The sequence below is a fragment of the Coffea eugenioides genome, chromosome 5 (assembly GCF_003713205.1).
Source record: "Coffea eugenioides isolate CCC68of chromosome 5, Ceug_1.0, whole genome shotgun sequence".
Taxonomy (NCBI): Eukaryota; Viridiplantae; Streptophyta; class Magnoliopsida; order Gentianales; family Rubiaceae; genus Coffea; species Coffea eugenioides.
Window position 1 is genome coordinate 7,934,149 of NC_040039.1, and position 15,286 is coordinate 7,949,434.

Below are 15,286 nucleotides of genomic sequence, written 5' to 3' on the forward strand. Positions count from 1 at the left end.
CTTGCGCTAAGAGATCGCATGATCAATTCAGAGCCTCGAGAAATCTTGGCAAAAAACTGGTCCATTCCCTCCTCTGTTTGTGATTGGATAGGGGTCACCTGCGGCTCTCGACACCGCCGAGTGACTGCCTTGAATATCTCAAATATGAACCTTACTGGTACCTTACCTCCTCAACTTGGGAACCTGTCCTTTCTCGTTTCCCTTAACATTAGCGGGAACAATTTCCGTGGAGAATTACCCCGTGAGTTAGTTCACTTGCGCAGATTGAGATCCCTTGATTTTGGGATCAACAATCTCGGTGGAGAGCTTCCCTCCTGGTTTGGTTTTTTACACAAACTCCAATTCCTGTCTCTCACAAACAATAGCTTTATGGGTTCTATCCCGCCTTCCATCTCTAACATGTCGAACTTGGAGACGCTACGGCTGTCTTTCAATTTCATTGAGGGGACCGTTCCAACAGAATTTCAGAATCTTCATAATTTGAAGAATTTGATTATTGCGAGTAATCAGCTTTCCGGTCCTTTGCCTCTCCATGCATTCAATATTTCCTCACTGGAAATCATTGTCTTCATGTATAACAGCCTATCGGGCATTCTTCCGGACGACGTCTGTCAGCGCCTGCAGAAACTTACATGGCTTAATCTAGCATATAACAATTTGATCGGTCCAATTCCTTCAACACTGTCTCAGTGTTCACTGCTTCGGTATCTTGCCTTGCCTGGGAACCATTTAAGTGGACCGATACCAAAGGGAATTGGGAACTTGACAACGCTGGAAACACTACGCCTGGAGAGCAACAATTTAACGGGTAAAATGTGTTAGTGATCTATAATTTGGTCAAATCTCCCCCCATTATGTTATTGACATGCCATAATCATTTTCAATTAATGCATTTGGAGAATTCAATAATCTCATTAACGTTGTTATTATATACTTTCATTACAAGTCAAATCAAACTCACAAAAGTTACAATTTTGCAGGTGTAATTCCAAATGAAATAGGGAATCTAACTATGTTGACTGGTTTAGGTTTTGGCGACAACAAGTTGACTGGTATGCCAAAGTTCCTAATTACAAGTTCTTAATTGTTTAAACCATAGGCAAAACTCGGCATGCTATTGGATCTAAAAGGATCACGACTGTTTCTAAAATCTCAGTTAATGCATTTGGAAAGTCCAAAAATCTCATCATTTTTCCATTACAAGTCAAATCAAACTCATAAAAGTGGCAATTTTGCAGGTGCAATTCCAACTGAAATGGGGAATTTAGGTTTGTTGACGCGTTTACATTTTGGCGGCAACAAATTGACCGGTATGTCTTAATTGTGTGGACTGTCTTTAAGACTCCATATCAGTTTGATGTATAGGTTAACTTGGGCCTATGTTTGGATGAATGAAATTAACTTTTCCTTTTAATGGATTTTATGTTCAAAGAGGTCAGTTTTAAAGCCTTGCTAGAAGGATCTGGGAAGACCTATAACTTTCTATTATTCCAAAAGATTTTTTTTTAAATAAAATTTTAGAACCTTGCTAGACATTGCCAATGGAAAGTTGCCGATTGTATGCTAACACAAAAGTACTTCAATTACCATGTCACAGGTGGAATACCCGAAAATATTGGGAACCTTCACAGATTGGAGGAGCTTTTTATAAACAGCAATGCATTATCGGGCTTCCCACCAGCAGCAATTTTTAACATTTCATCTCTCCAACGTATTGGACTTGAGCAGAACAAATTCTCAGGACCTATTCCTTTGACAGCGAGTAATAAGCCAAGCAATTTGGAGAATCTTTTTCTTCATCAGAATTACTTGAGCGGAGTTATACCTAGCTCCATCGCAAATGCTACTAAGCTAGGTTTTTTGTCGCTTTACAATAATGAGCTCACAGGTTCAATCCCTACCTCTTTAGGAAGTTTAAGAAATCTAAAATTTCTAGGCTTGGATTCCAACAGGCTATCAAGTGAATCCTCAGAATTGAGCTTTTTCACTTTCTTGACGAGTTGCAGATCCTTGACATATTTAGTGTTGGATGATAATCCTCTAAATGGTTTTTTACCAGCTTCCTTTTCTAACTATTCGACTTCACTTGAAGCCATAAGTGCAATGAGTTGTAAAATCAAGGGAAACATCCCAGATGGAATCAGAAATTTGAGCAATTTAGTGCAACTAGAATTTTCAGGTAATGAATTGATTGGATCTGTCCCAAGAACTATGCATAGTCTGGCAAATCTTCAGGTGTTTTACTTGGACTCCAATCAAGTAAGAGATGTCTTGGACATTTTCTGTGGATTACATAGTTTGGGGTTGTTAGACTTGAGCCAAAATCAATTCTTTGGTAGTATTCCAGAATGCTTAGGAAATATGACAAATTTGAGACAAATTTTTCTAGACTCCAACAGGTTGACTTCCATGATACCTGCTAAACTATTGAGCATGAAAGATCTCGAAATTCTCAACCTTTCATCAAATTTCATAAGTGGATCGTTACCTTTAGAGATCGGGAACCTCAAAGCAATGTACAGTTTGGATCTCTCGGCTAATCAATTGTCAGGCATTATTCCTACTACAATTGGGGAGCTGCAAGCTTTACAGAATCTTTCATTGGCAAAAAATAATTTGCAGGGCTCTATACCAGAATCATTTAGCCATATGGTCAGCTTGGAATTCTTGGACCTTTCACACAATAATCTCTCTGGCGTGATACCCAAGTCAATGGAGGCACTCAAATCTCTCAAGGAATGCAATGTTTCTTTTAATAGATTAAGCGGCGAAATTCCTCGAGACGGTCCCTTCAGAAACTTTACAGGTCAATTGTTCATGAACAATGAAGGACTCTGTGGTGACCCAAGGCTTAGTGTTCCACCATGTCAGAGCAATTCAGTTAGAAGATCAAGCAAAAGAAAGGTACTTCTACTTGTCATTAGTCTGTCAGGAATTGTAGCAATACTAATAATAGCAATTGGAGCATTATTGAATCTAAGGTGGCTAAAGAAACCAAAGACTTCTGGTGGAACAGAGTTGATGCCCACGGCAAAATATGAAAGATTTTCATACTATGACCTTTTGCACTCAACCGATAACTACAATGAAAGCAATTTGCTTGGAGAAGGGAGCTATGGTTCTGTTTACAAAGGGATCCTAAGTGATGGCACTGTTGTGGCTATCAAGGTATTCAACTTGCTAGTGGAAGGTTCATTAAAAAGTTTTGATAGAGAGTGCGAGGTACTAAGGAGTTTACGCCATCGAAATCTTACAATGGTGCTCGGCAGCTGCTCTAGCCCTGATTTTAAAGCCTTGGTACTCAAATACATGCCCAACGGGAATCTTGACAAGTGGTTGTACTCTCACAACCATTTTTTAGATATGTTTCAAAGAATAAACATAATGATTGATGTTGCTTGTGCATTGGAATATCTCCATTATGGTTATGATACTCCCGTGGTACATTGTGACTTGAAGCCCAGTAATATATTGCTTGATGGAGATATGGCTGCTCATGTAAGTGATTTTGGTATAGCAAAAATGTTGGGTGAAGGAGAAAGTATTTTGCATACCAACACCCTTGCAACACTGGGATACATTGCACCAGGTTAAGCATTTAAACTTTTGCTGTCGACATTTCTTTTACTTCTACGATGCTGTTCATCTGTTGTTAATCTTTTAACTAATTCTATTATTCTGACTATTGTAATCTTATGACAGAGCATGGATCAGAGGGGATGGTTTCGACAAGAATTGATGTATACAGTTTTGGAATAGTTTTGATGGAAATTTTTTCAAGGATGAGGCCTGGTGATGAAATGTTTTCAGGAGATTTAAGCCTTAAAAGTTGGGTAGAAGATTCTCTTCCTGATGCACTCCAGGTCGTTGATGCAAACCTGATCAGGCCAGAGGATGAGCATTTCACGGAAAAGATGAAGTGTGTTACGTTGATTATGAAATTGGCTTTGAACTGCTGTAGAGAATGTCCAAGAGAAAGGATCAGTATGAAAGATGTTTTAGTAGAACTAATAAAGATCAAGCATCAATTTCAATTTCTGATGACAGTAAGTATTTATCCTTTTTATGCAAATTTTACTTCTCAATGTTGAAAGTTATGTTTCCTCATTCAATTGAGCTTATAACCTGCTATTTTTTTTGCAGCATACAGTCAGGTTTTGATCTTATCAGAAACAATGGTTTTGGCCAATGCAAACAGATGTTCCTGTAGAATTTGTAAGCTTGATTTATTTTGAAGCTTTTCTTTTACTTTCTTTTAATTCTGACTAAGCTCTTGGCTGCCTTTTAGTTTAAATAATCTAGTGACAAAATGTAGAAAATTAACAATTGCCTGCCATAAAATTGGAATAACAAAAGCATACCGTTCGCTTTCAAAGGAGACTTCAAATGGGGACAAGCCCCATTCCCGACCAGCGTCGCAAGCCCCATTCGTCCTGGAATGTGTTATTAGTGAACTTCCATGCTCGCTTCTATCTATATATATCATTTTGTAGTCCATCCCAATTCTTAATTAGTGAGTGCGGAAATCTGAAATAGAACCATAAGCAATTAATGATGGGAGATTTGTGACTTCTCTAAAAACAAAAGGGAAATCAGTATAATTTAGCCTAAATAAAAGAGACACCTAAAAAATTTAAGGATTTTTCAAAAGCCTATATCATAGGGTTGGCAATGGGGTGGGTGCTTGCAGGGGCGAGGGAAAATGGAGGACTAAAGTGTGGGATGGATTTAATATAGTATAATATGGATGCAGTTTTTTTTTTTTTTTTGAATAATTTTTCAAAATAATATCATACAATTTATTTCATATGTATAACTACATATACTATTAGTTATATATATGAAATAAATAGTATGGTATTCTTATGTTTAAATACGTAACTTTGAATAATGGGCAAATTCCACTTTACCCCCCTGTGGTTTAGCGTTTTTTCACATAACCCCTCTATGGTTTCAAAAGCTATACATAACCCCCTTATGGTTTGGATTAAAGTGTCAAAGTAACGAAAATAGTCACTCGTAACGGCGTCATCTAAAATGTCAAAAATACCCTTATGTAAGGCTGAAATTTATGTATTAACCAAGGGGGGTTATGTGTATATTTTGAAAATCATAAGGGGGTTATATGGTAAAGTATTAAACCATAAGGGGGTTATATGGTAAAATATAAAAATCATAGGGGGTTAATGTGTCATGTATTTATAAGGGTAATTTCGACATTTTTAGAAGTTCCGTTACGATGGACTATTTCCGTTACTTTGACACTTTAATCCAAACCATGAGGGGGTTATGTATAGCTTTTGAAACCATAGGGGGGTTATGTAAAAAAAGGGTAAACCACAGGGGGGTAAAATATAATTTACCCTTGAATAAATAACATGGTTTATTGTCAATTTATTATGGTAAAATGATAATTTTATTATGTTCATTTACTTAATTTCTTTTTCATGTATTGCATGTTGTTTATTAAAAGAAAATGACAATTGGTTTGGATTCTATGTTGTATCAAAAATGAAAAATTCCAAAAATATGTTTTCGGGTTCCATACCTTTGGAGATTTTCAATATCACAACTCACCAAGAAATTGATCTTAATACTAACAATTTCTCAGGAACTCTTCCTTCGACAATTGGAAATAAGTTGAGCAATCTTGAGACTCTTGGACTCCACCAAAATGACTTGTGTGGAGTTATACCCGACTCCATCTCAAATGCTCCTAAGCTCATTTGGCTAAGCTTTCAATTTAGTAGCTTCAAGAAAATTTGAGAAACATCAAGAATCTAAACTTAGCCAGCAACAATCTATCAACTGATTCCTCTACTGGATCGAGCTTTCTCACTTCCTTGACAAGTTGTAGATTCTTGAGATATTTAATAGTGAGCGATAATCCTCTCTGGTATTCTTCCAGCAGCATTTTCGAACTATTCGACTTCTCTAGTAGTCTTAATTGCTACTAGGTGTAAAATCAAGGAAAACATCCCTACAACAATCGGCAATTTGAGCAGTTTACTAGTGTTAGATTTATCATATAATGAACTCACTGGATCTGTTCGAAGAACAATACAAGGTTTAACAAAACTTCAGCGATTGGACTTTAGTGTCAATGAAATAAGAGAATCCTTGGAAGTTTTCTATGAATCTGTGAGTTGCATTTGAGCCAAAATTAGTTCTCCGGGCCACTTCCAACGTGTTTAGGAAATCTTACATCTCTAGCCACGATTTATCTGGATTCCAATAAATCGACTTCAAGAATTCCTACCAGCCTGTGGAACGTGAAAATTCTTCAACTCAATCTTTCTCAAACTTTTCAAGTGGATCCCAACCTCTAGAGATCGAAAACCTCAAATCAGCATACTTTTTGATTTCTCAGTCAATCAACTATAAGACATTATTCCTACTACAATTGGAGAGCTACAAGATTTGACTTACCTTTCTTTGGCAAACAACGCTGTTCAAGGGTCTATTCCAGAATCAATTGGAAATATGATAAGGCTTGGAATCCTTGAACCTTTCATATGAAACCAAAAGATTAGTTTTAACTGTCAACACTATAGACCAATCTATCGCAACCACATTTGCTATACATGCAGAAAAGAATGAATATCACTGATGACATCCAGCTTAACTCTCTAAAATCCTGTTAGCGCATTATCTTTCATGCTTATGTTGGCTCTCAATGCGGTGATTTCTGATTTTCTCAAGTGAAGTTAGAACATCTCCAATTGCTATCCTCTCCACGGGTAGCTCTGCTGAGCACTTGAAAGCTACTTCCATTATCAATGGTGTGTACTGAACCATCCCTGTTAAATCCTTTTCTAGCCTCATCAAATCAGCATCTATAACCTCAGATACAGTATCTGGCCATGATGCATTTATCCAGTCCTTCAAGCTCATATCTCCTGAGAACATTTCATTAGTTGGCTTCCTTCTTGTGAAAGTTTCCATCGACATGATTCCAAAACTGTAGATATCACACTTCTTGGATATCAAACCTTCTGATCCATACTCTGCACCAAGTGAAACAGCTTATCAGACAGATTACAATTATGTTGAGGGAAATAAAACAAAATCAGAAACAATTGTCATCACCTGGTGCCATGTCTCCCAGTGTTGCTAGTGTCTGAGTTTGGGACATGCTCTCTGCCATCCCTAATAATTTTGCATTGCCAAAATCACTCACATGTGCTACCATATTTTCGTCAAGTAAAACATTGCTTGGTTTCAAATCACAGTGAAGCACAGGGATTGAAAAACCATTGTGCAGATAGTCTAATGCTGATGCCACATCAATCATTACGTCTAGTCTTTGTAAAAAATCCATGTAAAGATCCTGATAGTACAACCACTTTTCAAGACTTCCATTAGACATGTATTCAAGAATTAAAGCTTTGAAGTCAGGGTGATGAAGGTTGCGTAGTACTTCACATTCTATGTCAAAACTTCTAAATGCACCTTCTATTTGTAAGTTGAACGCCTTCACAGCTACATCTGATCCATTGATTAGTGCCTTGTAAACAGAACCATAGGCACCCATGCCAATCAAATTTCTCTCACTAAATCCTTCAGTACGTAGCTTGTTCAATTTCATGATATGATATTCTGCCATGTGCTATAGCATTTAAGTAATCTCCTCCAGTCACTGTGCTGCTTGTTTTTCTAGATCGCATTAAGGCAACAGGGATGGTGATGGCCACAACTATGAGAGAAACTGCTAGTGTAATTAACACAATTAGTACTCTTTTTGTTCTTTGCTTTCTAGATAAGCTAGCTCTGCATGCTGGGACTTGAAGGATTTACACAAAGTCTTTCATTTGACATAAAGGATTTAGATGTGAAGTTTGCAAAAGGACCTCCAGCAGGAATTTCACCACTTAATCTATTGAATGACACGGAGTCATGGTTAACAAGAAGATTCACAGAGAATATTGGAAAGAATTCTTGGGAAGAGGACGTGGAGTCATGGAGTGGGCTCCTGGGAATAATTTCTGCTCTTGCTTGTCCTTTTCATTTCTCTTCTTCTTTTTGTTTTTACTTTTCAGAAAATTCCTCGTCTAGCTCTTTAACATTGATAAACCATCATGATGCTGATAAATCGTGAGAAGGGCTAGTTGTTAAGTCCAAAAACAATTCTAATGACGCAATTCCAAACTAATTGTTTTAAATCAAGTTAGCGTGTACTTTTTCTATTTTTTTAAAACGATACAAGAGAAATTAAACTTAATTTGCTTACCCAAAAGAGAAAAGTAGACCTAACTTATAGCATGATACTTTCTCTTCATGTTGTCTGTGATATTTTAACAGGCTAATTGTTTTGGCATTTCGAAAAAAAAAAAAAAAATCAGTACTCCTTGCTTGTTTATTGCTGAATATGACAAAAAGGCAGCTACCCTAAATTTGTAACAAATTGAGTGCCAAAGTTACCCCAAGGCCTGGTTAATGATCAGCTTGTATTATTTTCATAAATACATGCACCTTGACTACAAAGTCTAAAAAGTTCTATAAGCAATGAAGCCCAACAAGTTTTAAAATTCTAAAAGTCCACCTAAAGAATAATGAGCAAATCCAAGAGTAATAGATAATTCCAAAACCAAAATGGCCAATACTTCATTCAAGAACTGCAAACAATTTATACTCAGATGGCCTTTTCCTCCATTATTAATAGCACAACAATGTAGGACTAATGTAAGAGTAGGGGAAAATGAGCAAATTGAATAGACAAGGAAAGAAGAGCTATCGGTGAACATTAAAATAAGCATGGTTGGAACCGGGGAGTGGCGGGGGAAGGGAGGTTAAATACTTTTGCCCCGGCAACAAATTGAAAATATTTCAGGTTAAATATTTAAGTTTAAGTTAAATTAAAGTTCGCCCCCTCAAATATTTTTGATTCCGTCTATGAGAGCAAGCATTTGGAGGCAATATTGTCTTCTATAATATTTTAGAATTGTTTATGTCATTTCATTAAGCAAAAAAAAAAAAAAAAGAAAAGAATTTTGGAGTGACCTGACTTTTTTCTAGTGTGCCTTATCATTGACCTTTTAAAATGTCTACGTATTTTCTTTTTCTGCACGCACCGTGGAAAATATTGCGTATAAACTTTGAAACAAAAGGAATTCTAAGATGAAATACAATTAACTTCTTTTCGAAATCGGGTTATGCAAGCTAGCATTGGCACAATGTTGAAACTTTAACGGTCATAAAGGAATTCGAAGCATGGCATTAGTTGGAATTTGACTAAAGCATTTTTATTGGGTACTTATTTACTGTTTGTTCTTTTGCCGTGTTTCCTGATGTATTCATTTTGAACTTTTTTTAAAAAAAAATAAATAAAGAGTTTTACTTTCTTAGATACAACTAAAATTCGAATAGCAAAAATTTCTCAGGTGAAATTATCTTTTCATGATTTGTTGATGCCGAATGAACATCAAATGCACTATTTAATCAAATAAGCATTCTAGTTTTAATTCCATACATGATTATATGGATGGGTAAATCGAGAAGAGCCCGTCCCACTTGTCTCTTGTGGAAAGTTGAAGTTTCAACTAGTATTTCTTAGTCCTCACAAGTCTTTTCCGAAAATTAGACGTCCTCTTTGAATGTGAATGCTGAAATATTCACGCCCATCCGATTTATTAGATAATGCAATGCTGATAGAGGAATGTACGGCCAGGGAGAGCTGCTATGCTTTTCAAGTTTTCCAATGTGGAAAATGGTAAATTCTGTAGTGTATTCATCTAATCCAAAGACAGGTGTGGAAAGGTAAAAAATATGGCAAAGAAGCAGGCACGTGGAAAGGTAAAGAATATGTCAAAGAAACTGACATGTACGGATGATGAAAGGAATATGTTTACAAAAGCAAATGGTGACCTATAACAGGCACGGGCCGGTTTGAAAATGTTGTGTATGGCAGAAGCTGAAAATGTATTGGGGTGTCACGGAATTAACATATATATAATGGGTCTAGAAATAAAACACCGAAGAGGAAGCGTAAGCAGTACTAAACACAGCTATGCTTTGGTTTTGAAGCAACATATGGACATTATTGAATAACGAATTGAGAGCCTTTAAAAAGTGAAACTTAAGAAAATAAATGTTTGAAATATTAAGTTTTTTAATTATGTAATCTATTTTGATTATCGCTGTTCTAATATATAGTCATTTGGAGGATTTCTAGAGCTGAAGTACTAAATTCTTTTTGGACTTTTAATAAATTTGAGTTATTTTTCTTTTGGTTTCTCACTTTTCTAACAACTTTTATCTAACCTACTAAATTTGAATTATTGAAATTGATTTTAATTGTTATATTAGTAAAATATTAACATTTGTGGAAACTGGGTTCATGGGAAGACAGATTGTTGCATGTTTCATATTTAATTGAATACAAATATCCCTACTTTACATAAAGCGTCCAAGACTGAGGAATAGTGGATTCCAATTGATTCTCCCGATTATGGGTATTATATCAACAAAATACTATCTATTTATGGGCATTTTACTCTGAATAATTACAATTATGTAAAATAAATAAATGTTTATAACTAAAATTGAAAAACTTTTACACTAATATTTTTGTGAAAGGTAAACTGATTGTCCTGTATTTAGCATAAACTGATTTTGAAAGTAAAAAACAAATTGCCCATAACATACTTGCTCTTTATAATTTTTTTTGCATTATATCAACAAAATACTAGCTATTTATGGACATTTTACTCTGAATCATTACATTTATATAAAATACATAAATGTTTGTAACTAAAATTGAAAAAGTGTTACACTAATATTTTTACAAAAAGGAAACTAGTAAATTTTGTATTTAACAATTTTTAAATATGTGAAAGTAAAAAAGTTTTTGCCCATAACATACCAGCTCTTTATGAGTTTTTTGCATTACATCAACAAAATACTAACTATTTATGAGTATTTTACTCTGAATCATTATATTTATGTAAAATACATAAATGTTTGTAACTAAAATTGAAAAAGTATTATACTTATATTTTTACGAAAGGGAAACTGGTAGATTTTGTATTTAACAAAATTTAAATATGTGAAAGTAAAAAAGATTGCGCCCATAACATACCAGCTCTTTATGGATTTTTTGCATTACATTAACAAAATACTAGCTATTTATGGGCATTTTATTCTGAATCACTACATTTATGTAAAATAAATAAATGTTTGTAACTAAAATTGAAAAGGTGTTATACTTATATTTTTACGAAAGAGAAACTGGTAAAATTTGTATTTAACATAAATTAAATATGTTAAAACAACATTACAGATGATTTTATTAGTTACTTAATTTGTTGGTAAGAAACAAGGATTTTTTTTTTTGCAAAATTTGTTCATTAGATTTTTTCAAATAATTAGGATATAAAGGTAAATTTTCACAATCTTTTATTAGCAATAGACCCCAATTTCTTCCTAAGCAGTGACGAAATCAAGATTTTTTCCTTGGAGGGGGGGCCAAAATGATTGACAAATAAAATTATTTTAATATGTTATATTCAAAATAATTTTCATCTATTTAAATATATGGCATCCTAAAATATCAAATATTAACTTTAATTATAAAGGTATGTCTATTTAATAAATATGTAATATAGTCATAACAAAAATTAAGACAAGAAATAACATTTGATTAAATATTTTATAGGACAAAATGCACTTTTCATCCTCAAAGTTTCGTAATTTTGGCCAATTAAGGACAATTAACGGGAAATGAAGAATTGATCGTTAGAACCAACGATTTTACCCAACAAAAAATAGGTAAAATCGAATAGAGCCATTTTTAACGGAACAATTGCTACGGACAAAAAGCTCAATTCTTCTCCTTCTTCGCTCTGCCTTTATGCAACCCCAAAATTTGTTTGCCAATGTCTGGAGTTTTAACGACCGTTATACAACTTTCAAAACAAATAAATTCATTCTAAATTTTTATTTGGGATTATTTCATAAACCAAATTTCGGTCACTTTGTGTAAAGTATCACTTTCCCATAAAAGATCAGCTCTTTATGATTTTCCTCCATTATTAGAACAAGGTACCCATTTTTGTATAACTAAATTTATTTATCGAATAAAATAAAAATAAATTCATTTCTAATAAAAGACCAGCTCTTTATGATTTTCCTCCATTATAAGAACAGCGTACCCATTTTCTCATAAATAAATTTATTTATCGAATAAAATAAAAATAAATTCATTTTCTAATAAAAGGCCAGCTCTTTATGATTTTCCTCCATTATAAGAACAGAGTACCCCATTTTTCATAACTAAATTTATTTATCGAATAAAATAAAAATAAACCCGTTTTTCAATAAAGACTGGCTCTTTATGAGTTTTTTGCATTACATCAACAAAATACTAACTATTTATGGGTATTTTACTCTGAATCATTATATTTATGTAAAATACATAAATGTTTGTAACTAAAATTGAAAAAGTATTATACTTATATTTTTACGAAAGGGAAACTGGTAGATTTTGTATTTAACAAAATTTAAATATGTGAAAGTAAAAAAGATTGCGCCCATAACATACCAGCTCTTTATGGATTTTTTGCATTACATTAACAAAATACTAGCTATTTATGGGCATTTTATTCTGAATCACTACATTTATGTAAAATAAATAAATGTTTGTAACTAAAATTGAAAAGGTGTTATACTTATATTTTTACGAAAGAGAAACTGGTAAAATTTGTATTTAACATAAATTAAATATGTTAAAACAACATTACAGGTGATTTTATTAGTTACTTAATTTGTTGGTAAGAAACAAGGATTTTTTTTTTTGCAAAATTTGTTCATTAGATTTTTTCAAATAATTAGGATATAAAGGTAAATTTTCACAATCTTTTATTAGCAATAGACCCCAATTTCTTCCTAAGCAGTGACGAAATCAAGATTTTTTCCTTGGAGGGGGGGCCAAAATGATTGACAAATAAAATTATTTTAATATGTTATATTCAAAATAATTTTCATCTATTTAAATATATGGCATCCTAAAATATCAAATATTAACTTTAATTATAAAGGTATGTCTATTTAATAAATATGTAATATAGTCATAACAAAAATTAAGACAAGAAATAACATTTGATTAAATATTTTATAGGAAAAAATGCACTTTTCATCCTCAAAGTTTCACCCCAAACATATAGCATCCTCAAAGTTTCGTAATTTTGGCCAATTAAGGACAATTGACGGGAAATGAAGAATTGATCGTTAGAACCAACGATTTTACCCAACAAAAAATGGGTAAAATCGAATAGAGCCATTTTTAATGGAACAATTGCAACGGACAAAAAGCTTCAATTCTTCTCCTTCTTCGCTCTGCCTTTATGCAACCCCAAAATTTTTTTGCCAATCTCTGGAGTTTTAACGACCGTTATACAACTTTCAAAACAAATAAATTCATTCTAAATTTTTATTTGGGATTATTTCATAAACCAAATTGCGGTCACTTTGTGTAAAGTATCACTTTCCCATAAAAGACCAGCTCTTTATGATTTTCCTCCATTATTAGAACAGGGTACCCATTTTTTTATAACTAAATTTATTTATCAAATAAAATAAAAATAAATTTATTTTCTAATAAAAGACCAGCTCTTTATGGTTTTCCTCCATTATAAGAACAGAGTACCCATTTTCTCATAAATAAATTTATTTATTAGATAAAATACAAATAAATCTATTTTTTAATAAAAGACCAGCTCTTTATGACTTTCCTCCATTATAAGAACAGAGTACCAATTTTTCCATAAATAAATTTATTTATCGGATAAAATAAAAATAAACCCGTTTTTCAATAAAAGACTGGCTCTTTATGACTTTCCTCCATTTTAAGAACAGAGCACCCATTTTTCCATAAACAAATTTATTTATCAAATAAAATAAAAATAAACCCATTTTTTCAATAAAACACCAGGTCTTTATGACTTTCCTCCATCATAAGAACAGAGTACCCATTTTGAAAGTAAAAAGGAATTTGTTTATCGGATAAAATAAAAATAAACTCATTTTTCAATAAAACACCAACTCTTTATGACTTTTTTCCATTATAAGAAAAGAGTGCCCATTTTGTCATAAACAAGTAACTTCTTTAATTAGAAACCATCGACCCCTTACCAAAGACGATCAAATGCAACTAAATGATTTTCTTGCAAGAAAGTTGCCAAAAGCAGCTTTGTGACTGTAGTTGCTACTTTTTTTTTCAACCATTTTTCAACGGTACAAAGCACAAAGATACTCAAAGCCAAAAGCCAAAAGCCAATATCTTTTTTCCCTAAACAGCAATTCTACAGCTAAAAGCCAAAAGAAAAATGAAAAATGTCGAGAGCTCAATTGCCAACAAAGCTCTTCTTCGCAGCAGCATGTTGGGCCAACCACAGCACTCGCACGTATTTTCCTACAGCTCGTCCTGCAAAAGGGTGGAAGTAAGAGAGTTAAAACAATTGAAATTTCTGATAACAAATCATCATGGTTAACTCAGCACTGAAGGATCAGACAAAGCCCTTACTTTAACATTTTCCTCAGCTGCGGCAGTAACATCTTCCTTTGTTTCTGATTTGGCGTCTGCATCATCACTATCTGCTTCATCAGCAGCATCATCATCATCGCCTTCCTCAGCCTAAAAGAACAAGTTTTTCCCATTAAGAAAGTGCACGTAATAAGAACATATCACAGATAAAATCTGAAGCAAAAAGAGTCTCTTTTGAGAACAACATTTTAGTCAGGAACTTACATCAGAATCGACAGGGTCATCCTTTGCTTCCTGAAACAAATCAGACAGGAGTTCGAGATATAAGTTGTCTCTTCATAATCAAATGATCACTGTTCAAATAATGCAGTATAAAGGAAGTCCAAAGTCCAAACTATACAGAAATGGAATTCAAATGTACTCAAGACATCATGCAACAGAGGAGAATTAATGAAAAGTACCTCCTCCTCTCTCTTCTTTTCTGCCTCATCAAAAGCAGCTTTTTCAGCCTACAACATGAACATTTTCATGTGTCAACAAGCAGACGAAAGTAATTTAAACCTTTTTATTTTTTGTGCATCGCTTGGGGAAAAAAAATTCCACATACATCCTTATGCTTGCCCCATGTCTCTTCAGCCAACTTCTTAGCATATTCAAGATCATCAGATACCAATACATTGTCAAATAGAGTTCCAGATTTCACCTGAAGAGATACCAATATATTGTCAAATAGAGTTTTTCTTGCGATTGTTAAATTGACCAAAAATGCAAGAAAAAGGCAATTGACAAAACAGAGATGAAAATAAC

The 15,286-nt window shown here is 33.6% G+C and overlaps 3 protein-coding genes across 5 annotated transcripts in view; 1 reads left to right on the forward strand and 2 right to left on the reverse strand.

Moving 5' to 3' along the window:
• The first annotated feature begins 399 nt into the window (after positions 1-399).
• Positions 400-4,161, forward strand: LOC113771114 (probable LRR receptor-like serine/threonine-protein kinase At3g47570). The gene is made up of 5 exons (XM_027315734.1): positions 400-808; positions 981-1,052; positions 1,598-3,589; positions 3,703-4,046; positions 4,144-4,161. Exons 1-5 carry the CDS (start codon positions 400-402, stop codon positions 4,159-4,161), a joined length of 2,835 nt encoding a protein of 944 aa, XP_027171535.1.
• Positions 4,162-6,648: 2,487 nt separating this feature from the next.
• Positions 6,649-7,606, reverse strand: LOC113771115 (probable LRR receptor-like serine/threonine-protein kinase At3g47570). Its single transcript, XM_027315735.1, has 2 exons — positions 7,090-7,606; positions 6,649-7,007 (listed from the first exon to the last, which is right to left on the reverse strand). Exons 1-2 carry the CDS (start codon positions 7,604-7,606, stop codon positions 6,649-6,651), a joined length of 876 nt encoding a protein of 291 aa, XP_027171536.1.
• A 6,532-nt stretch (positions 7,607-14,138) lies between these two features.
• LOC113770673 overlaps positions 14,139-15,286 on the reverse strand; it is a 9,669-nt gene continuing 8,521 nt past the window's right edge. For 2 of the 3 annotated variants that reach the window (XM_027315211.1, XM_027315210.1), the window contains exons 4-5: positions 14,519-14,629; positions 14,139-14,419 (exon numbers count right to left, since the gene is read on the reverse strand). In XM_027315211.1, coding sequence (XP_027171012.1) covers positions 14,224-14,419; positions 14,519-14,629 — 307 coding nt within the window. In that variant the 3' untranslated portion in view covers positions 14,139-14,223. Of the gene's footprint in view, positions 14,420-14,518; positions 14,630-14,743; positions 14,774-14,940; positions 14,989-15,086; positions 15,185-15,286 lie in introns of those variants that run through there. The other variant, XM_027315209.1, reaches the window with a different exon arrangement.